We start from the raw sequence: 24,338 nt of genomic DNA, 5'->3' as shown, positions 1-24,338 counted from the left end.
TCTTTAAAATGGCAACATGTGGTTACATCAGGATGTTAAAGAATCACTTTATCTACTTTCTGCAGGCCCTGGTGACCCAGATGTCGACTCCTGCGCTGACCAACCCTGCAGCGCTGACGGCTGAGGAATACTTCAACCCCGGCTCGTCACCGACTCAGAGGGACATCGGCCACCCGTGCCAGCTTACCACTAAGACCCAGAGGTGACACAGACAGACAGGAAAACAGACAGGCAGCCATGCATACAGTGAAGTCGCCCTCCAAACTCACAGCAAAGTGCCAGAGCTGACAAAGTGATGGACGGAGAGTAGACAGGCTCACACACATACAGGCAGGATAAGATCAGCCGTCTATGGCTGCTGACCACCGAGATCCTGAAGGGAAAGACGGACACAGCTCATCTTTACTTCACTATTTAACTTAAAGAAACAAAACTAAAAATGAAAGAACCCTGCAGTGTCTCTCAGGATAAATTGAAGCATGTTGTTTCTTTATAATGTAGCTAACGATACCCTGCTTCTCTCATCCACCTGCCAACATGCTGTCCAATCATCTGCCTTGTGTTCCTCTAACTGACTATCTGCCTGTCTGTCATTTTCAGTTGTCAGTTTCATTGTTCTTTAGCACTTAATAAAAAGTGACAGGACATCATGAGGATGAAGTGTCGGAGGTTTCAGAGCAGCCTCTCAATGCTCTGTTCATTAATTCTTCAAGTTAGAATATAAGCATTGATTGGCCTCAATTTGAACACGACTCAGCAGCTCGTGGACAGTCGCCGTTAGCTGATGTAATCAATGTCTTTGTGTTCGTCTGGCCAAAGAGCTAATCACTTGAATGAGGACATAAATTGCTTCAATTATGCTGAAGTCAGAAATTGGTCATTTTCATCAACACGCTCCGTTACTAGTCACCTCATCAGTATCCTCAGACTGTGTTCTTGTTTCCAGGTTTAAAGCCAAGTTGTGGTTGTGCGAGTCCCATCCTCTGTCCCTGGCAGAACAAGTGGTGCCTATCATCGATCTCATGGCAATCTCGAACGCCCTGTTCGCTAAGCTGCGTGACTTCATCACTCTACGTTTGCCGCCTGGCTTCCCTGTCAAGATCGGTGAGTGCCGGGAGAGTGAGATGGATGGAACGACGGAGGGAGGGAGGTTGAAATGATGGCTGGTTAAATAAAGGGGATGATGGGAAATTAGAATAGATACAAAGATGGATGGAAAAAAATGAATACGGACGGATGACGTGAGTAAAAAGGACAGAAAAGATTGCAAATGTGCTCACTAAAAATAAAAGAATTGACATAAAGACAAGCGTGGTTAACTGGATGTCGAGACTGATGCAAAGACGCAGACTTAATAATAACAATAAGAAATGTCATCTTCTGCTCTATTTCTCTCCGCCACCTGCAGAGATCCCTCTCTACCACATCCTGAACGCCAGGATCACCTTCAGCAACCTGAACGGCTGCGAGGAGGGGACGGGCGTCCGTGCTGACAACGAAGTGGGGGTGGAGGGGGACGGGCAGAGGGACATCCCGAGGACAGACACCCCATCTCCAGGCAGTGACTCCTCCAGCGTCTCCAGCTCCAGTTCCACCAGTAAGAGCACACTCCCATACACTCCACCTATTATACTTACGTCTTTCCTGACATCTTCTTCTTCTTCAGATGTTGAGTCTCTCAGCTCAACTGTATATTCTGCAGATTATTTTTCCAATAAGCTGTTGTATAAATCTCCACTAATATTTACTGCTGTACCTGAACCACACTTCACTAGTCCACACAGTGGAGTTATGAGCAGTATTAATCACTGCTGTTGGACGCAAGGTTATGTTCTTTGGTGTTGTGAGGGCGATTATGGCTTACTCATCATCCTATCACTTGATCAAAATCCCAACAGCCACGTTTAAATCTACGGCCACACAGAGGGAAGATATAGTTTATTGTGTGACCGCTCAGAAGGAACCTCTCTTGAAATCGTTGATGTTATCTTGCAGAAAGGCTCTAACTTGAGTTACAGTCCACGCAGTTGAGTATAATACTTTGGAAGGAAAATTACCTGATGCAACTTCACTCTGGATTTATCTTCCTTTCACTCAGAAATTACTGTCTTGTTTTCCCTTCTCCCTTCTCTTCTCCTTTAGTATAATCTCCTCTACTGTTAGATAACACTCCTTCCCATCTCTTGCCCTTTGCCTTCCCCCTGTGTGCTGCAGTGTCATGTCGAGCCGGAGAGATTCCCCCGTGTGTGTTTGAGCCCCCGCCTGGATACTCCATGCTAGGGGGCAAACAGAGAGACAGCATGAGGGATGAGGAGGAGGACCTGCTGCAGTTCGCCATACAGCAGAGTCTGCTGGAGGCCGGCTCCGAATACGATCAGGTGAGCTGACTGTGTCACTCCTGAGAGATAGTCTTCTGCTCTGAAATGAAAGAAACACCAGTCAGACATCTTAAAACAAGACCTTGTTTAATTGACTGTTCAGTAAGCTCCGCCCCCCTTGGTTACTGTTGCTACACCTGTTAAGCTTTCCATTCTAACATATGACATAATGCAGTTTACAGTGATAATGGTTGCAGATGTACCAATGATTTCAGAGAGAAACGCTGTTCATTTCTAACTGGTGACCACTAATGACAACTGTTGCTGGGAGTTTCAGCTTAATCAGCTCTCTGGCTAATTAAGATACGCTTTTTTTTAATTAACCTGTAGCTAGCTGTAGATAGCAAATGAAATGCTCCTTCACTTTGGATGTCTCGGTTACCACTGTAGGAAGCTAGTTAGCTGCTAACTTTTGCAGCTTACATTAGAGCAGTTAGATCGGGTCGGGACTCACAGGTCGATCAAACTAGATATTATTAGGGTCGCCAAACAAATTTGCCGAATATCTTCCAGTCTTTTATTAAACATTTATATCTGCAGTACACCCTTGAGCCACATGAGGGAGCCTGGATGATCACATTGTTCTGATAATTATAGCCTACTTATTACATTGAATCTAATATGAAAGGCTAGCGTACATTATGTATGTTTTACTGATGAGAGGAAAAAAAACAAGAGCCTGTTAACTCCACCTAGATGTATATTGTTTAACTGATGAGAGGAAATGAAAAGAATGAAAGAGGCTGTTAACTCTGCCTGAATGCATTTATTTGGTCTCATTTATAAAGTATTTAACATGTTTATATGTTTTCAATAACACATGCATAAAACAAAGTTGTGATTTATCAAACCTTCATCTCTTCGAAACGGCTGGTTTACTTATTCAAGATAATATGAGGCGATGCAAAAATGAGCAGTAAACGTTCAATGTACACACAAATTCGCTCTTCTCACTATTTATAGATAAGGCCTATTGTGAATTGGGTTACGATGGTTTGTTGTTTGGGAAACGCTGCACTCGAGCACACAAACACACTGTTTAATCCATTCCTTGCACTTTTTCTGTTGTTTTTGGAAAAGCTAAAAAAAACACCTCTCTCTTACTACAGCCACATGCACACTGTTTTAAACATCAGAAGTCCAAAGCCTGACTGACCTGGCATGCTTAGTTAAGGTTGCTCAGCTATGATTGGACAATCGCTGTTAAGGCACAGTCACACACGCTCAAAACTAACATTTGCCGCCGTTCACTACCATTCTATGCAAGCGAAGGGGCTAAAAAATGTTCGCTCCAGTGGCGAAGCATCTTTGCATTCAAAATGCAGTTCAACTTTGGTGAACTTTCATGCAAATATCACCTCAGCAGGTGGTGGTCATTTGCCTGCATTCACGCATGTGTGACCATGCCTTTAAGGGGAGGGTCTTAGCAAATGGTCAATTATATCACCTTTGATTGTGTTGACTATTTTTGTCTCTTGCACTTGTAAAATAGATGCCTCCAGTGTCTCTTTATAAAGTACTAATTGAGCACAGATTGCAAAAGTTTTGCCTGACGTCAAGGTTCACAAAGTCATGTCGCCATATCGACCAAGGTGCCCAATATTCCCCCTTTGAAATACCCAGTACAAATTACAGCAGTAAATTCACCAATAACTCAAGCAAGACCAGACAAATAGACACACTGAAGTAGGAAAAAAAGCGACCGCTTTCAAAATAAAAACAATCAATACTGAAGCAAAATCAATAAGCAGAATAAATTGCCCGTGATGTGCGGAGTCCAGACCCATTATGTTCAACGCTGCCTCAGGATAGGTGCCGTTTGAAATCCAAAAGGGATCCTGGTCCTGATAGTCCTTGGCCTTCTTCCAGAGGTACAAAGAGAGAGAGAGAAGTATAAATAGGCTCGGTGAGACAGGTCAGAGAACATCCTCAGTGTTTTCTCAGCTTGGATACGGGAGGGGAATGTAGAGGAGGCAGAAGCCAGGTTGCAGCTGTGGATTTGTGCTGTAGTTTGTATAATCCTCCTCAGCAGCCTGCTGTCCTGAGCTGCTGTACTGCTGCTTCTAACTGTGATGAAAAAGGTGCCATTTTTAATTACAACTCTAATTTGGAAGCAGGACAGGCGTTAAAGGACCATACTGCTTACAGTGCATGTAAAACATACAGCATTAACTACCGTACAAATCGCCCATCTTCTAAAACGCACCACTAGGTTGTAATTTCCCATCTTTCATTCACAGTTTCCTTTAATTTGACTACAGTATTAAAACCTAACTTGCAGTGTCATAAACATTTATTCAAAGTTGAAGAGATTGGGAGGTTGGGAGATTTATTGTTTGTCGTCGTTAGGTTGTCAAGAATTTGGATGGTGTACACGTTTGGTGCAGGTGCAGGACAAAAGCAGCATACAAAGGAAACGTAGGGGTAGTCCGCATTCAACATTGATGTTCACCTGATCTGATTTTTGGGAGCTTGCAATATTGTACGGAACAATAAGGAGACGTTGTGAATATCGTCATTTTTTTGCATTAAAGGGGTTTGAACTTTAATATCTTGGGTGTGAGAGTTCCTACATTCACTTGAACGCACCAAAATGTGTGTTTTCATAGTAGTCTGAGCTTGCACCGCATTACTACACAACTTTGACAATGAAACCAAGATTCACAAATATTCACGTCATGTGAGATGTGACCTATGTCAACTAAACTTCTAGTTTCTCTAATTTGGTTTTCATTGTGTACTGAAATGAAATTAGGGACCCAATATGACAGAATGTAGGAACAGGACCAGAGCAACCCACTGCTAGGGCCTCGTTTGAGCCCCCTGCATACACGTTCCCCCAACGCATTTCACCCAGGAACCGACTAATATTTCTACACTGGAATACTACCCCAGGTTTGTTGTTTGTCAGTGAGTTTGTGATTATTTGGTTCAACACAAACTTATTTAAGAATTTGCACCATGTAAGCATAATATTTACTAAAATATTAAATGTATTTAAACTATATTTTAAGACAGGGCCTCAAGATTTATTTATTTTTTTAGAATATTTTATTTTCCAATTTTTTAGTTAACCAAATATACAAAAGATACAAAACACAAACTCATACAAACATGGCTGCAAATTCCCTCCCTATCCCACCCACATACAAACTGAAAAAGAACCATACTCAAAAGGAGTAGGCTAGTTAACTATCAATTGAATTAAAAAGGACATAGAAAAAACAAATTAAATACACAAATAAAGAAATCATAAATAACGAGGTGCAGTGTTCTGACTTATTCAGATGACTAATGATGTATCAAGTCTGATAAAGGTGTTGGTAAGGAGAGGGCCTCAAGATTAAGTAAAAATGCAGAAGCAGCTTCTAAAAATGTATGCTATGCTGTTGAAAATGATCAATAGTAATATAATATCCCTATCCGCAGTTTGTTGTGAAATAATGCAAAACCATTAAATGAGTTATTGTTTACTAATGTAGATTTCAGTATAAATGGTATGATGTGCATTAATAGTGTATTCATCTTAACAGTTGCTTATAAATATTAATAGCTATATCAGTAATAGTATTAATATTGGGCATGCGTACTGAAGAAGCGGGGCCAGGATCGATGTAGTTTACATTCAGTCAGTTCATAATTCATAATGAAGCCAGCCGGCTGTCACTGTGATGTGTGAGTGAGAGGTACTTTAGCATACATTAACAGGAAAAGGCCTGCAGGGAGGATGCTGTGTGTTTACATGCTACACCATCTCTTTATCTGTCCACTACCCACTTCCTGTGTTTGCTCTCTGACTTCCTGTGTGGCCTCCTCTTTGTGTCTAGGTGACCATCTGGGAGGCGCTGACCAATAGCAAGCCAGGAACACACCCTCTGCCCAATGACCCAAGTCGTCTGGAGAGGTCAGATATCTCTTTTTCTTTTATCCCATAGAGAGGTGAAGTCCCTCCCCTGCTGGTGTCCCCAATGGGACCTTATACTTCAGTCAATACGATAGTCAAAGGCGAGAGGCAAATATTTCTGTGATCCCATTGAATTGCACCATGAATCACACATATGTTTATCAATTTAAAACATAATTTTGCAAGTCAAGAAAGTCTCAGTTTGTCGTAGTATCATTTTGTTTTGTGTGAAACCGCTCAGTGAACTACATCTCTCGTCTCGCACAATATATGTCACCAACACCAGACAGCTGGCTCATTTAGCTATGTTCCACGCACAAATGAAACGTTATCTTACTTGATGTGTTTTATCCAGCGACTCCTGGTCTTTTTATCAGCCGGGAAGCAAAAGAACAAGTAAGACCAGTTGCTCTGTGAGTACATCCCAGTACGAAACACACAGGCATCGTAGCTTCAGAGAGAGAGATGCCACTTACTACTGTGTAGTCTTTCTAATTATGTATTTTCAGTCTTATACTTCATTAGTTTTATGACAAACTGTGACTTTCTGGACTTGCAAAATTATCTTTTAAATTGACAAACATCCTATGTGTGATTCATGGCGCAATTCAAACAGGATCAAAACATTTTTTTGTCTCTCGCTGTTATATATTTTTTCTGAAATAAGGTCTCATGGTGGTCCACTGGAGGGGGTGGGACTTCGCCTCTCTATTCACCTGTCTTTTTCTGTGTTTTATGTGTCCGCGCCGGCAACAGCCGCGACCAGAGGCAATATGTTTTCGGGTTGTCTGTCCATCTGGTCCATTCTCGAGAATATCTCAGGAACACTTTGTGGGAATTTCTTCAAATTTGGCAGAAACGTCCACTTGGACTCAAGGATGAACTGATTCGATTTTGGTGGTCAAAGGTCACTGTGACCTCACAAAACACATTTTTGGCCTTAACTCAAGAATTCATATGCTAATTATCACAAATGTATAATTGGATAAAATGATGAAGTGATGACATTCATACTTTTTTTCATCCTTTTCTCTCTGCCTCAGTCTTGCTCTCTGTTTTGTAAATCACTGTATACACTCATTCCACATTCCTCTATCCTCCTTCCAAAGTCCAACCCCTCTATCATCAGGAAACAACCAGGAGCTGCACATAAAGTTTGATAAAGCATCTGTTGTTAAATATGAATGGGACTTTCATCTTCAAAAGAGCTGGAATCCTCAAAAAAACATAAATCTCCATAACTGACGGGACAAAGGCGATATTTCCTGCTGTTTTCTCACCCATATTGTCTCTGACTTCCTCTCTCTTCTGTTATGTATTGTTATTCTTCAGTGTCTTACACTCTTCCATTGTATTTTTTTTTCCATCTGCAGATCTTTCCCTCTATCCCTGACTCACATCCTGTATTCCTGTCGTGTCCTCCCCTACTCTATTCTGTTATCCATCCTGCTATTCTCCTCTCATCTCCTGTCTGCTGTACACTACTACTGTATATGTGTGTGTGTGTGTGTGTAGAAAGGGAGAGGATGGGAGAGTTTCCTGCTTTCGCAGTCGACAGTACTGCTGTTGACTTTAGCCTGTTATCTTTAGATGGTGTTTTCTCTCTACCGTCTTCCCTGTTTGTAGATGAGTTGATGTGGATACACACACATCTTCCCCCTCATTTGACACAATCTTGCTACTGCAGTGTTTACTTACGCCAGTGTTATAATGTCAGAGGAAACTGGGGGTGGAAAACCTTGTCATGGTGTCCTTTCAGTCATGTATTGTAAGGGGTAAAAAAGCAAATGCAATCTAGGCTGTTTTGATTGAATGAGTTAAATAAGTTATCACCCTGACATAGCTGGTAATAATTTATTATTCATGTGTCGTTTCTACATGTCCTCTTTGTGACAAGAACTGAATAATCCCAGGAGAACTAAAATGAACTTGAGAAGAAACAAAAGTGAAACTAGTATGGAGAACATGGTGAAACTCTTATGGGTTATTTTAGGTTTATAGATACTGGTACTCAAGGCTAACTATTGGGTTGCCAGATTGTTAAAAAATTAACCAGCACGTCACTTGCTTTGTCTCTTTAGCGTAACTCAACATCTAAACGTTGGTAAACTATTGATAAAGGCCAGTGGGTCCAACTTAATTTTTTAATAAGTTGAGTAAGTCAATAACTTTGGCTTTTCAGATGTGGAACAACAACATATACAAATAGCATAAATACAACATTGAACAAATAGTTGTTATAGGTTTTTTTGGGCCAATTTCTGTCACCGCAGTTTCACAAGCATGTTGTAGAACTATGGTGACCTTCAGGTCACGTAAAACATGAAAGGCTCTCTCTAGATCCAGTGTTTGGTTCATCCGTTCTGGGTTACTGTAGAAACATGGCGGAGCAACATTGCGGGCTCCGTGAAGAGGACTCGCTCCCTATGTACGTAGATATGAAGGCCTCATTCAGGCTAAGTTTCTTTTTTATCTGGGGCACAGGATTTCCCGCCAGAGCTTCCGCAATACTCCTAGCTACCTGCCACTGCATTGTCTCTACCCCCTTCCTGCTTGTCAAGGTATTGGGTAATACAGGTAGACTGATATAGCATGTAACCAATCAGAGAGCTACTGTAGAATAAGCAGCTACGCTGTGAAGAACTATAAGTAAGCAAACGAGTTTGTGTGACGGCACTTTGTGTGCTGCTCATGTAACGACGTTGTTGTGGAGTTAATTAACTTCTCGTTCTGAGAACAAATCAGCTGTATCGGGCATTTTCCTGTCGACCAGCGCAGGAAAGTCGCCACAGACTCCACAACCCCGGTTTACTGCGAAATACAGAGAGCTTTCCCCGGCAGCGATAGGCTTAATCAGCATTGTGTGAACTTGTTTGGCAAGGGCTTGAATATAACGTAATGACCTTTAAAGAATTTTTTTTTTTTTTACTATTAGCCTAATTCTATAAAACATTTATAAAGGGGACCTTATCAGAAAATACAAAAAAAAATGGATATACCCAAACTACTGTAACCTGAAATTACACTTACACAGGAAGTGACATACTTTCAGTCGGTACTTCAACCTGTGTTCTTCCTTCCTCTACCTCCTTCACTCTTCCTCACCCCAGGACCCCCCAGCACAAGCCCCGCGCCCCCACCAGCCTCTGCTCCACGCCCTCCAAGAAGCAGACGACCACCTGCAGCTATGACGAGCAGCTGCGCATCGCCATGGAGATCTCAGCTCGGGAGCAGGAAGAGGCAGAGCTCCGGCGGCGGCAGGAAGAGGCGGAGCTACAGCGCATCATCCGGCTGTCACTCATGGAGAAATGAGAGCTGAGTGTCCCAGCAGGGGTTTGACGGGGAGGGGTCTGGACCAAGGACACATGGGAGAAAAGGGCAGTACGGGCTACTTTAAACTTAAAGCACACTCTGTAAGTGGCCAATATCATCTTAGTGGTTTCATACAATCAGATGGCCTCCTCCTTTCTCTCCCATCGCCTTCGCCAGACCTTTCCCATGAAGCCATACAGCAATGCGGCTGTCCGGCCTCAGACAGCCAGAGAGGGACCTCGGTTTCCTCTTCCTGGTGCCACATGGTACTTTCTTGACCAGTGCCAGTTTACAACCAACGACACGTCCAATACAGCAAGTTTAGTGGAATGCCTCCTTGGATGAGTGATTTCTGTTTGTCTGCAGGTATGTGTGTGTATCTATGTATGTGTGTATGTTTCAAAACCAGCTCTCCACACAGGGGTCAACAGATCACCTTCTGTCCTGAAAACGTAATGTGTTAGGCCAACTCTGCTCCAGCACTAACGCACACACTCACGGAGTCCTTTTGCCACTGAGTTGTGTGGTTTTCAGTCTTAACTGTGATATAAAAATAAACAGTTGTGCGGACGGAGCAGTGACGAACCAGGACCAGCGGTGTGGGAGATTACTGTAACCTTCTTGGTCAAGTTGAGTTGAATGTCGACAAACCATCTGACTTCCTCAGTTTTTAATGAAAACCTTTTTAAAAAAACGGACTGGTGCATTTTTTTTTTTTTTTTTTATTTGCACAAAATCCAGATGTACTGTATTTAGCTTTTGGGCGGAGCACATATATGACTGTTAATGGATGTAGATGACGAGTTTGAGCACAAACTAAACTCAGGCCAGTTGTAGTTTTAGCCGTTAAGACTGCAGGAGCACAGATAATGATGAGACTACAAGATAAACACTTGGTGTACTAACTTATGTGACTGTGAATGAGTTTGTGGCCGGCCTGTGTGTAATACAAAACAATAATTAAAGGGACATGATAGTTTGTAAGTGGATTGTGGAATAGAAATGTTACAGGAAGAGGTTTTCTGTATATTTGCATCCTCTCACCTTACATGAGTGGAGGATTTCTGTATTTCTGTGTAGTCACGGTACAATGTGTGTACAATATTTCAGCATGGTCTGCACCCGTGTGAGGTTCATTTTGTCCGACTTGAGACTAGCCTGGAGACCTGCAATATCTGAGTATGTTCTCTGAGGGAAAATGTGCCCCGCAAGAATCACTGCAGAGGCTATAGACAGCAATTTTAGGTTTTTTATTTCACCCCAATAGCAAGCTGGTTCCACAACACAACACGCTGAAAACAAAAGCAAATCTAGTTCAGTTCTTGGATTGGACAGATTGTTCAGTCTTGCTCTTATAATTGTAAAAGTAACGTCATATTGCAGAGCTCAAGGCTAGCCAAACACTGAGGGACATTGTTGCGAGGGACGAGGACGGACGGAGACAGCTTGTTTTTTTTTCCTTCTCTTTTTTATTATTTCTTTCAAAGAAATGTACAACTTCAACACTCCAATATCAGCACAAACTGAGGAGAACCACCTCTGCCTCCTCTCCAATTCACAGTTTAAGCTTGCCTGGTTGATAAGAATAAAATATTCATTTTTTTACTTTTTAAAAAATGCTGCAGAAACGCAGATGCGGCAAGATGTTTTCATGGTGTATGCTGGGAAGTGAGTTCAGATAATGATTCAAATAAAGAAACATCTTTTGGACCAGCACCGCATGAGTGGGTTATTTTTTAATCTATTTTTAAATTACAGCTCTCACATGCTTCAAATCCCTTGACCCCACACGGAGTTTTAGCTCCAGCTTTTCCACTGTAAGTTAGTTCTCCCGGTCCTCTCGAGTGAAGGGCGGTGACAAAGGCAATTAATTTCTCACGAGATAGGGAAAGCTGCAGCGTCAGTCGGCACCAGAGAGAGTTGATCTGTTTTTAGCAGCTTCCACCTCCATCATCCTCCCTGTGACATGGATTCCCAACGTCTCAGCCTGATCCAAGGGGGGAGTTTTTTTTTGCCTGTGGTTATTTTAGGCTTGACAGAGAGGAAAAAGACAGCTTAGAGACTCTAAACCCTCCAAGAAACACCACTCAGAGCACCCAAGGCTGCTTTGGTGGTGGGTCGGAGAGAATGGCAAAAGAAAAATGAAATAATTTTCTCATTGAATCAGCAGTATGCGGCCGCAACTTCTCCACTGCCCTGACTCAGCTCGACATTATGAATAACATCAGGCTGGTGGAAACGTTGGGCTGCAGGCGTGTGTGAAGTGAATTTGTAAAGAGCCACAGACAAAACAAGGTGTGTGTGTCTGTCAGAGGAGAGAGACAGAGAAGCTGAGAGCATCAGTATGCAAAGAGGAAGGGTGCCAATCTCTCTGTAACACCCTCTCTTTTCTGCTCCACAGATTTTATTATGCACTATTTCAACTATTTTCCTGCTGACAGTTCAATTTGGGACATGCACTGTATAAAATAAAAAGACCTCAGGTAACCCGTCTGCTCCGTCGACTGAAGTAAGTTTAATTGGTGGAAACATCAAGGGACCTTTGCTTTCCTCTCGATTCATGTAGACCAGCAAAGAGCCTTTGGTGTTAATGTGTTTACACTCAGACAATTAAAAAGTAAGTCAAAGGTTATTTATGTCTAATGACTTGATTTCAATCATGAGAGTTATTATTTGACAGATTATAGCCCCACCCAGTTCTTTTTTACCTGTTGAAACACATCTAATGCAGCCCATAAAATGCAGTTTTCCCCTTGCCAAAAAGTGATTACAGCTCATACCAAGTCACTGAAAGGTTATTTATGTATCAAAATTACTTGATTTCATTCATGACAGTTATATTTGACAGATTATAGCCCACCCAGTGCCTTTTACCTGTTGAAATAATTTTATAGCAGCAATACAACCCACAAAATGTATATTTTATTTCCTCTCTTTATTGAAATCAAGTAGTTTTGAGACATAAATAACCTTTCAGTGACATGGTAGGAGATGTAATACATTTTTGGCAAGGGGAAATCTGAATTTTACCAATTATTTAAACTGGTAAAACTACTGATATAATCTAGGGCACAGAGCAAAAAAGCAAAAGAGAATTTCTATAACCCATCATAAATCATTATAATTACAGTCCAGTCTTTAGATGTAAACAAGGATATAAACATATTATCGAAAACAGTAGCATTGCCTATATCATGTAAATGACATGTCTGATTACTAAATTTCAGAAAAACAATTGTGAATATTGGGTTACAAGAAACATTAAATTATATATATCATATTATAGTATGTCGAAAATGTTCATGAAAAAGTCATAGTATAGTATGTTGAGAAAAAAAAAGTTATATGTCCAACAAAAAAGTCATAGTATGTCCAAGAAAATAAAAAAAATCAGTATAGTATGTCGAAAAAAAGAGTCATATTATAGTATGTCGTAAAATTTCATTAAAAAAATCATAGTATAGTATGTCGGGGGAAAAAAATCATAGTATTGTATGTCGAAAAAGAAGTCAGTAAAGTATGTTGGAAAAAAAAGTCATAGTATAGTATGTCGGAAAAAAAAAAGTTATAATATAATATGTCCAACAAAAAAGTCATAGCATAGTACGTTGAAAAATTTCATGAAAAAAAGTCCTAGTATAGTATGTCAAGAAAAAAATCATGATATAGTATGGCGCAATTTTTTTTTAAAAAGTCAGTATAGTATGTCGAAAAAAAAGTCATAGTATGAAAACATATAACTCTACATCACACATTCAAATTGACCAAGTACATGCATTTCCTTAAGAAAAACATTCTCCACAAGTAAATTTGAAAGCCATCTTGAAAAATGGCCGCCATATTGCAGTTAATAAAAATTGTTAAAACTACCAAAATTAGATCCAGCATGCCAGGAAACATATAATTTGATACCAAGATCACTCAAATTGATCAAGTAGATGAGTTTCTATGAGATAAATCACTATCAACAGGTCAATTTGTTGGCCATCTTGAAAAATGGTCGCTATCTTGGATTTTCAAGTGGCTGATAAATGGTGAAAAAGTGGCTGAAAAATTTCATGAAAAAAAGTCATAGTACAGTATGTAGAAAATAAAAGTCATAGTAATTTTTAAAATTGCAGTTACAAATTGTTAAAACTATCAAAATTAGATCCAGCATGCCAGAAAACTTATAATTTGACACCAAGATCACTCAAATCGATCAAGTAGATGAATTTCTATGCGATAAATCATTATCAGCAGGTCAATTTGGCGGCCTTCTTGAAAAATGGCCAATCGTTTATATTTGCTAAGCGTCCCCTAGGCAATCATAACGCCAAATTTGGTGCTCGTATCACTATTTGCACGATTTGATTGAAAAATGGATGTTATCCGCTCCACTGTGGGTAACGTCACAGAAGTCCTAATGTTATGCAGCAACTTCACCGTTACCACATCACTCCAAACTAGTGATGTTAGGTGCTGTGCCGAGGCTTTGTGAGCATGTGTCGAGTAATCCAGGAAGTTTTCCGCGATGCGCGTATCAAGGCTTGTATCGTTTTAGACCAATTACGTCATTGATGACGTCCGAAGCCTCGCTGGCCGGCCATACCGCGTGATGGTACGTGTCCACAGGGGCGTTTTTTATCACGAGGGGACGCGATGCTTCCCAGCATTGGACGCTTGGTGTGCTTTCCCTAGAAACAAGGCACTCGGCTCCTGATTGGACGAACGCTTTGCCGCCGTTGGCTGCTGCTCCCAGCTTTCAAACCGGAACCAGTATGGATGCTCGTTTGGAAACTTTCTTCTCTTATTTCACGTAAGTAGTTCACTGAAATGTGTTTCTGAAAACATTTGAGGCGAGAAATAATCCATGCAGTTGATGAATCGGTCTTTAATTTAGATCAACAATGTTTATTTTAAAAGATCCTCGGGAGTTTCGAGAGGCGGCGAGTCGCGTCGGACGCCCGTGATTTGCATAAAGTAGACGAGCCCTCAACTTCATGCAAATGAGGAGCGGGCGTCGTGATGCCTAGTCTCTCGAATCGCGACGCCACGCTACCAGAATGCATTGCGCGGCTGCTTACGTAGACAATGAATGGGGGGCGTGGAAAGCACGGAGGCTGTGGACACGTACCATTACACACATAAGATGCATTCCTCACAAAACAATTACAGTTTATTATACATGTATGTTATATACTCATAATATACTTACTAGAAAATAGACATATTATATATTATATCATATATATATATATCATATCTGCCTGTTTTACTCTCTTTGACCACCAGGTGGTTTCGTGACCATGAAGCCTTTAGAAATGAACCCTTTTTCCGAACCAATTTGTTGGAAAGCTTCAATGCTTCATGAAGCTTCAGCTCGCCATCACTAACAGTTACCATACCACTCCAAACTAAAGAGAAAACTTGGCAGGGCTGTATTGTAAAGATATCATATAATGTTAAAGTCTATCGCTCCACTATTACTACATGATAAAGTAGCTCCTACCGGACTAATTAAAGGAAATCAACCTGTTTTGCTCACCTGGCTGCTGACGAGGATTGGCCATTTTCCTCCAACGTCTCTTTCTCGACCATTACATCTGTTACAGTCGTTACAACCGAAACTGCTTCGAAAAGACGTTGGTGCTCTTATTTAAGGGACTATTTGTAACTTTCAGAAATGCTTCTTAACAGCGACACCTGTGGCCGTGAAATCAACGAAAGTCAGCGTCGGGCTCACGCTTGCTCGCTCTCAATACACCTGAACGAGCATCACTCAAAACAGTGAGGCGACACACGTCAGCTAAAAGCACAATATCACTCTATATTTCACCTGCTTGGCAGTAATGTTAGCTGACCAGACGAAGGTCTCTCCATGAACATGATTTAGATCTGATCCTAGTGTTGGCTTTTCCTGCCTCAGCGCAGGCTGAGGCAGCGGGGCTCTGCAGCGTGTCTCCCTGCTCTCTCCTCCCGCAGCCGGAGAGAGCAGAGGAGACACCGGCACCCGGTCGGTAACGAGAGGGTAACGTTACTAGCTAATGAGCCCCGTCACTTCACAAGACACGGGAAACCTCTGTTGGTCTGGAGGAGCTGCAGCAGTTATTTCTGCACAAACGTCCACTGTGCATTCACTAGATATTCTCAGAGCTAAACTAACTCTTCTGCAGTGAGGAGTGAGCGCGCGTTCACGTCTAGAGGTGGAGCGAGCTGAGAACGCACGCGCTCTCTGAGCGAAGGCAGGCAGGCAGAGGAGGAGAGGCAGCGGCCACACGCGAACGCGCATATGTGAGCGCGCATGTGTGACGACCCGCTACATTTATGCGCGTACAAAGTTACAAATAGTCCCTTTAATTTAATTTTAATTCTCGCGCAGTTCCACATTCACAAGTGTACATTTACAAAAACCAAAAAAAAGCTTAATTTCTTTGTATTTATGAAAGAAATGGAATTATATCTGTCAACAATTTCTTCCTCACAAAACAAAAAAGCAATGAAAACAATGAATGAATGCAATATCTTTAAAGTTTTAGAGAAATTATTGTCATACTCTCGCGTGGTCTTTTTTTATCGTGTTTTTTTTTTTAATTTTATCTTATGTTGGTTTTATTTAATTTCTGTTGTCCTTTTATGATTGACACAGCTCTTTGTTTATGTTTTCGCTATGCTTCTTTTGTATGAAAATGTTTTTAATGTTTTCTGCTGTTACTATGGATACACCTGGCTGCTGACGAGAATCGTTTTCCTCCAACGTCTCTTTCTCGAAGTTAAGTTCCTAGAGGGAATCCGAATGTGACGTCACCGACAGGATAAAGGGTAATAGAGTGCCACCTGCTGGTTGTTTACTGCAAAGTGTCAAAAGATGTCATGTTTTTTTTGTTGTTGTTGATTTTTACATTTATCTTTTGATATTGCAATATATTGTTATTATTATTTTTTTATTTGTTTGTTTGTTTTATTGACACAACAAACATGAATTACTTCTTTATTGTTTTCTTCCATTTACATGCATGTTCTTTTTAAATATCTATATATTGTAATTTGCTTAATAAATTGTATATATGTATATATATGTTTTTGTTTTTATTTTGTTCTTTTTTTATTTTTATTTATTATTGAATTGACGCTTTGGCAATATTGTTAGTCATTCCAATAAAGCAAATTGAATTGAATTGAATTGATAACACAAAACACTACACAATGAATAAGATTCAAAAGCCGAATTGTAGTATATTTAGTATACAGTCAGACTACAAAGGTAGGCTAATGTTATGGGTTTCATTTTGCCAGACACCGGTAGATTAAATATGCAGTATTTGGTTTCTGTAATGTAATTTGGTTTTTGATCTGTGTTTGGCTACAATGCTTATTTGTTTTCCCTGATCACCAAAGTCTAGAAGAACAAATAAAAAATAAAAAAAAGTCTTGTTCACTATTGTATTATGTGTAATTTTGAGATTAAATTGCCATTTTTGTTTTTCTTTTGTATGTATGTTGATATATACATTAAAGGGGAAATATCATGCTCATTTTCCGGTTCATACTTGTATTTTGGGTTTCTACTTGAACATGTTTACATGGTTTAATGTTTAAAAAAACCTTTAATTTCCTCATACTGTCTGCTTGGATATAGCTGTATTTACCCTCTTCTCTGAAACGCTCCGTTTAGTGCGTTTCAATGGAATTGTAACAGAATTGCGTTGCTAGGCAACATGGGAAAATGGGTTTTATAAAGGGTTTTAAAACTAACATGAAGTATCTTAGTATGGAGTCAGTCTTGCCTGAGATGTGAAAAAAGGTATGGAAGTCAGATTGGTGTTTGTGTCTTATTCAATTTTTATTTATTTATTATACTTTTTATCTTATAAATTGTAGCAAATGACAGAGAATGAATGGAGCGTATGGAAATGACAATAACTTAAAAACTAAATGAATCAGTGTACAATCTTTAAAAGTGGTGACGGTATCTATTAAAGTGGAGCTTGAAGTGTTTAGTTTAAACTTTGTAAGAGGCAATACATTTTAAAATTGGAGTTACATTTTGATTTTCCAAACATATAAAAGTGATATAAACTGTTTATTTTTGCATACTCTTCACTTTGCATACACTTTTTTGCTTTACTTCACCAAATTTATTTTGCCTTGTTTGTGTCTTTTAATCTCCAGGTTTTTTTTAGTCTGGTCAAATCCCTGAATGTCATTCTTCCTCAGTCAGTGCTGCTATCTGATTTGTGTGTGTGTGTGTGAGTGTGTGTGTCTCTCAGCAGGGGCCCCGGTGGCCTACATCTCAGTATTTAATTACCCACATCAAACAGTAGGTAAAATGTCAGCCTGAAATAAGCTGCGCTGAGCACCGATGGAGATCATTTCCCCCTAGGATACAGGATTGACTCGTTCAAAGAAACAGAGACTTGCAGTTAAACATGACAGCTAGAATGTATTTCTATCAATAATACGATTATGAGCTTAAGTTTCACCCATTAAAAGTGGTCAATTTGACCACAGTAGTTGGATATCTGAGCTTGTTAAGTGTTTACTTTAAGCATTTCTCCACATATAGCCTTCTTTCACATCTCTAGTGCTGCAGGACACATTTAAAACTGTAGTTATCTGCCTGGTCAGTAGGTGGCAGTGAAGTCAGCAGCATCTGTAGCTCATAGTCACCTCGTTTCTTCTCTTCAAATAGGTGTGTGTGTGTGTGTGTGTGTGTTGGTGTGTGAGATGAAGCAAAACAAATGTACACCATCACAGCAGTCAAAACAAACTCATCATATTTATTTACTGCTAAAGCATTTAATAAAAAAAACAAACGAGATATCAGCTTTGTTCTGGTTCAATTAAAAATCTTGATAAAGATCCATTTTGAAAACAAAAACACGCATACAGAGACACGTTGACTGAGATCAGTGCAAAAGAATCCTCCCCGGGGTAAGAAACAGATTTCAAATAAAAGATAATCATCAAAACAGTAAAGTGCATGTTTGGAGAAAAAGCCCCTCTTGTAGTTTTAGAAACTCCCGAACAGGCAGTGAGGGACGGACACTGAAAACAAACGCTTCTTTCAAAAAAAGGGAGACAGACATAATGGAGTGCATACAGTATGCACCGGTTCAGTTTTAGTTTGGACATTCATATTTCATTACTGTACAGACAGACCTGAACTCCAGTTGAAACAACACATCCAGTGGTTTACATGCTAACATATGTTCGTCATTCAGTTCTTACACACTAAACATACATCGGAGGTTACACGAGGGCTCCGGTTTAACTGCTACACATTCATACGTATCATGCAGCCTCTCTCGCACATCTGCTCCAGTCGTATCCGTTCCAGTCCATTGCGCTGAGGTTACATGGTATTGTATAGCACAGTGACGGCTCGCTGCTTTTTCTCAGCGGAGCCTTTGCGAGAACGTCTCGATGAGTGTCCCCTCCCCTGCTGACGTGTTGGAGTGGCCACGCCGCTCCCGCCGCCGTCCGGCTCCTCCCTCACGTCTGTGTCCTCTTTTGGACAACGATGAGGGATGGAGGAGGAGGAGGAGGAGAAGCAGAGGGACGGGGACGAGGATGACTCGTCCCTGCCGCCGTGGGACAAACCTGTCTTTACAACGCAATTGTTTCCAGCCAACACTTTCTGCTTCTTCCAGGTGTCGTCGGGGTGACATGTGGACATGGAGAAAGAGTCCTGGGAGTGTGATGATGTCGTCCTGGTGTGTGGCCTCAGGTCCAAGTCGCTGAGGTCATTAGCTGACAGCTCCAGACAGTCCAGTTTAGCTAAGGAGGCCGACCTCTTCATGAGAGAAGGGGGGGTGAGGCCCGCCTGGCGGATGCGAGCCTCGAGCTCCATGGCTCTGTGCCACACTATCGGCTCCAGGAAACTCTTCCCCTCTTGTCTCTCTCTGAGCCGCTGCCCTACTTTCAGGCATGGAGGGATCTGTTCAGAACTCAACCCTTTGCAAGGTCCTGGCTCTGTGTCCATAACGTCTCTCAGGCCCTGAGGCTGCCCCAGTTCCTGCTCTTGGCTGTCTGTCGTCTCGAGGCTGATGCCCTCGTGGAGGAAAGCCTGCAGCTCGCTCAGCGTCTGCTGAATCCTCTCCAGCTCCTGGCTGCCACGGGCCAGCCTGTTCTCGGCGTCACAGCCGGGGCCACAGACCCCTCGCCCGCTCTGGGAACTGGACTCCAGCCTCTCATCTGTGTCTGACGCCTGCACTGTCGCCCCATCCAGAGTTATTTGGTTTGAACAGGCCTGGGGCTGCTGGGTTTGGCTGTGGAGCTGACTCTGTCTTTGGGACTGGGCTGAGGTATCTAGAGATGATTCTTCTGATGTCAGCATATGGCTATCTATGGATGTGGGCACAATGAGAGGTATAGCACCAGAGACTTGGCTGATATTTGAGTCGGGGGAGCATGAAGGGTCTGGGAGGTTGTCTGTGCCTGAGGAGTTCAGCTCTGTTTGTGACCCTGTGTGCTTTTCTACGTCTTTGGACTCAGCAGATACAGCCGTGATCTCTCCCTGAGTGATCCTTTGTTCTGTGCAGTCCTGAGTCGAGCGAAGGGGAGGATGTTCAGTGCTCAGGGGACACAAGGACAGTCTGACAGGAGGTTGCTCACCGCTGGGGGAATGCAGAGGCGATCGCTGAGACGTAGCCATCTCCATTTCCTGCCTCAGCTTCTGCTCCAGCTGCTCGGTTGCTCGCCGCACGGAGCCTGCAGGCCAGTCGCACGGCAGCATGGAGGGAGACTGCGGGTGGGAAGGTGGAGTAAGAGAGCCGTGCGTGACTTCAGGAGTCTCTGCCTCCATCTGATGCTCCGGTCGGATGAGCTGGGGGCTGTGGGAGGATGGAGGGAGCGACGAAGAGGAAGAGGACGAGGAAGGGGTAGGAAGGCAGGAGGCGGGGTGGCATATGGCTTCAATCTCTGTGACGATGTGGCGAACTGAAACTCCGTTGTCATGATGAGTGCGATCAGGGCTGTCTTTGTCAACGCTGTCTTCAGATTCTGGAGACTCCTGAAAGAGAGCAAGAGAGACATATACAGATAATATTAATCCTGTGTTGTTTCAGTAGTGTGTGTATTTGTGACATTTATTATGAATCATTGTGTAACTTTTTAAACTATACATAAAACATAATTGTTTGGATAACGTGATAGAAAATAAGAGACAAATAAGTGACACGTGTGCCTTTATTATCTGGACTATTCTCTCATCTTCCAGCAGGTGTCACTATGATTAATGCAGATTTAGTGTGGAATCTGTGTTATTGACTCAGTTTCATTTGCTACCTTGAAGTCTTTCCCACTGAGCAATTTGATATTGAAAATACGTTTAATAGATGTATATTATACGTCTATTTGTCTGTAGACGTTTAGTTTAGATTAAGGTTATTCAAGGTTGAAAAGTGAAAATTTAGTAAATGTCTAGTCTTAGTTTAGGTGTCGTTTCAATCTGTGAATCTGTGAATATGACCCAAAAAATAACAGTTATACTGTAAATGTGGGGGTGTGCAGTGCTTATGTTAAATATTCACAGGTTTTAATGCATTTTTAAAATACGTTATGATGTTTTAGACCAGATATCTGCTGCTTACGTCACAGACTATTGTGTTAGTAAAACTGTATCTCTACAGGCAACAGTAAAGTTTGGCTAAAATAATACCACAATGCAAAATATATATATATCTCTTTTGCAGCTGCATGGTTGTGACCCTCTTGAATTTAATATGCATAATATTAATATGATGCTGCTGTGACAGCTGTATGAGCAGACTGGGGCACCTTTTTCATGGAAAACTAATACGCAGACAGAAGCAGTGTGATGAAGCTGAATGAACCTGTACCTGACTAGTCCCGTATCCTTGCTCCTCTTCCTCCTTAGCCTCAGTTTCTTCGCTTTCCTCGAGTGACAGAGGTGTCCTTTGTTGTGCCTGCTCAGAAAGTGTCCGGGTTTTGCCATCTTGGGCCAGGCCCAGAAACTTTTCCCTGGCGCTGAAGAAGTCGATGCTGTCTGCGCTGTGGTTGGACGACCCGTCAGCATCGCCGCGGCCATCCATGGCGCTGTCTATCTGTAACTCGCTGGGGTTGTTGTTGTCATCGCTGGCAGCAAGAGGAAGAACCAGGGGGAGAGGAGTGATATTCCCAGGACTGAGGGGGCTGTGTTTGTCACTCGGTAAATCTGACAATGATTGGTCTATTGTGTCTGAGTCAGTGGATCCCGGAGTGAGAGGAGAGATTTCTTCTGAGCTGTTTCGCTCAGGCAAATTGAGGGACAGCTCCACCGGTTTGTGTTTGGGCACTGAAATGGACAGATGTGTGGGAGGACCCCCGTGAGCACGCTGGAGTTCAGGAGTAGGGGGTAAGATGTGCAGTGATGGTGGAGGGTGGGGTAGAGCAACAGGCACAGCGACGACCACACTCGCTGAATTGTCCAGTCTTTCCTCTGGGACCACAGTGGCTGCTTGGGGACTGGGGAGAGGAAGCAGGAGGGGGTCTCCGCAATCCGATCCGACCTCCTCCTGACCCGGTGAGTCACACACACTGTTGGAGTCGGAGTGTGAGTCACAGGTGTGGGTGGCGGTTGATTTGGCAGAGTCTTTGTGTTCAGCGCCAAGCGCTTGCAGCACAGCCACACCCAGGAAGTGATGTAAGGAGGGGGAGGAAGTGTTGTTGTTGTGAGAGTCGGAGCGGCCCAGAGAGTGAGACGAAGCTTTACACATGGACTCGGGGCGATCTGATAGGTCACTGTCAGAGTGTGAGCGCCATAGCTTATTATGCCTTTGTTTGCTGTGGAAGCAAAGAAAAACAAGTTTGTTAGAAACAAAATGCTCCCTAAAGAACGTGCATATTGTTAGCCCTAGTACAGATGTTTCTACAAGAAAGCACACCTGGCCAGCAGAATTCCCTGATACTCCTCCAGCTGTTTCATGAAGGAAGGGTTTGGTTTGGTGACGGCCCGTTTCTCTTTAACATAGTCAAAGGCAGTGTCCAGGTCCCAGCCGTACTCCTTCATGGCGTAGGCGATCACTGTGGAGGCGGAGCGACTCACACCCATTTTACAGTGAACCAGACACTTAGCACCGGCTTTCCTAAAAGAGAGACAGAGACAGATAAGAGAGAAAGTGAGCTGGATTACAAGATTGAGAACTCAAGGAGAACTTAATGAGCTTGTGTGTGTTTAAGCTTACTTGGCTTTGGTGATGAACTTGAATGTCTCGTTCCAGTACTCCAGCAGGTTGGTGGCCTCTTCGTCGTACACTCTGATGTTGTGGTACTCAAACGTCCCCGGGAAGAAGTTGTCTATCTCCCTGGTCACATTCAGGATGTAGTGCACCCTACATAAGAGACACAAAGGTTTACTTGCTGACCTTTTAATTTCAACTAGAATCACTGTATGCCTCCGCTAACCAGTCAAGTTGCAGTTTACATCCATCTCTGTCCAAAATGTCACCACTTGATCATTTTATCTCATTAGACGTGTGTGAAATTGGCATAATTGGCATATGATTTCTTGAGTTATGGCTAAAAGTGTGTTTTGTAAGGTCACAGTGACTTTGACCACCAAATTCTAATCAGTTCAATTTTGAGTCCAAGTGGATGTTTGGGCCAAATTTGAGAAAATTACCTCCAGGCGTTCCTGAGATATCGTGTTCTTGAGAATGGTACGAACAGCCACGAGAACACTGTTGCCAATCAGAGGCATGATAAAACTGTCATCAATTAATACTTCGTTATTCAGATGATGAATGCTTAGCTAATACCACACAGGGTCAGAGACATCGCTGCAAACTAATTTAGAGTTCAATGCAAGTAACAGGTGGTTCGAAAGAACTGAAAAAACGGTCAGCTGTTACTGTACGTACCGGGGATGAGGGCACGAGATTAATGGTTTCCCGTCGTACCAGGGACGATAGAAAATTTCCCTGATAACGCTACACTGTGAATAACAAATCTGTGTCGAAATCTGCAGGAGGAGAGCTAGCTAATGTTAGCTGTTTAGCTCCTGTTTGGCTAAATAACGGAGCTAACAGCTAACATATTGAGGTTCCATTGGGTTACATTATGATGAATTCAAGCTCTATTCAAAAATGAGAACTGAGCTAAGGCAAATTATAACGTTATAATGACAAGTTCAAATGTAATGTAAAATTTTAGTTTTTGGTGTGAAACTTGAGGTGGATCATCAGGGATTAATAATAAATTCACAAAAAACTGGTAACCGTGGTTTCGAATTGGGTATCGAGAATCGTGGAATTTCACTGGTATTGACTACTACATTTCTGGTGACATCCCTAGTATGAACCTTTGTAGCAATGCTCTGATGCAGAGGTAATGTATTCTCTCATTTCAATCAACTTCAACTAGTGATTTATTAAAAATCAGACAGTGATATTAGTGAGTGTGCCTTTGACTGATCTCTTACCCGCTGTTCTGCAGCTCATCCAGGTTGGAGGCGTTCCACTCCGAGCCCTGCAGACATCACAAGTCCCGTCAATATAGTCACAAATACTGCATATTCAACACATAATTGTATCTACTAAATTCCAGGTAAATAAATAAATATTGTCTTGTCTAAATCAAACTCAGACCACGTGGCTCACAGGTTCTTACCAGATAGACGTGTTCAAAGATTTCAGTGGGGCTGTCCATCTGTCCCAGGATGACGATCATCTCGTTGTCTATGAACTCCTTAAACTCCCTCAGGTTACACACCATCTGCATCTCCAGCTCTGTTCGGATCTGGTACCATAGTGAAAATTGGCACT

At 42.0% G+C, this 24,338-nt stretch overlaps 2 protein-coding genes across 3 annotated transcripts in view; one reads left to right on the top strand and one right to left on the bottom strand.

Annotated features, from left to right (window-relative positions):
• ankrd13b (ankyrin repeat domain 13B) overlaps positions 1-11,310 on the top strand; it is a 51,922-nt gene extending 40,612 nt beyond the window's left edge. The window contains exons 11-16 of the mRNA XM_037775231.1: positions 66-202; positions 947-1,104; positions 1,409-1,597; positions 2,215-2,378; positions 6,206-6,282; positions 9,393-11,310. Of these exons, the coding sequence (XP_037631159.1) occupies positions 66-202; positions 947-1,104; positions 1,409-1,597; positions 2,215-2,378; positions 6,206-6,282; positions 9,393-9,594 (927 nt within the window). The 3' untranslated portion in view covers positions 9,595-11,310. The remainder of the gene's footprint in view (positions 1-65; positions 203-946; positions 1,105-1,408; positions 1,598-2,214; positions 2,379-6,205; positions 6,283-9,392) is intronic.
• Positions 11,311-18,327: 7,017 nt separating this feature from the next.
• Positions 18,328-24,338, bottom strand: part of ssh2a (slingshot protein phosphatase 2a) — a 39,772-nt gene continuing 33,761 nt past the window's right edge. For both annotated transcript variants that reach the window (XM_037775225.1, XM_037775224.1), the window contains 6 exons: positions 24,184-24,312; positions 23,996-24,042; positions 22,761-22,907; positions 22,461-22,661; positions 21,417-22,359; positions 18,328-20,587 (listed from right to left, as the gene is read on the bottom strand). In XM_037775225.1, coding sequence (XP_037631153.1) covers positions 18,929-20,587; positions 21,417-22,359; positions 22,461-22,661; positions 22,761-22,907; positions 23,996-24,042; positions 24,184-24,312 — 3,126 coding nt within the window. In that variant the 3' untranslated portion in view covers positions 18,328-18,928. The remainder of the gene's footprint in view (positions 20,588-21,416; positions 22,360-22,460; positions 22,662-22,760; positions 22,908-23,995; positions 24,043-24,183; positions 24,313-24,338) is intronic.

The sequence above is a fragment of the Sebastes umbrosus genome, chromosome 7 (assembly GCF_015220745.1).
Source record: "Sebastes umbrosus isolate fSebUmb1 chromosome 7, fSebUmb1.pri, whole genome shotgun sequence".
Lineage (NCBI taxonomy): Eukaryota > Metazoa > Chordata > Actinopteri > Perciformes > Sebastidae > Sebastes > Sebastes umbrosus.
This window is presented reverse-complemented; position numbering and strand designations above follow the sequence as displayed.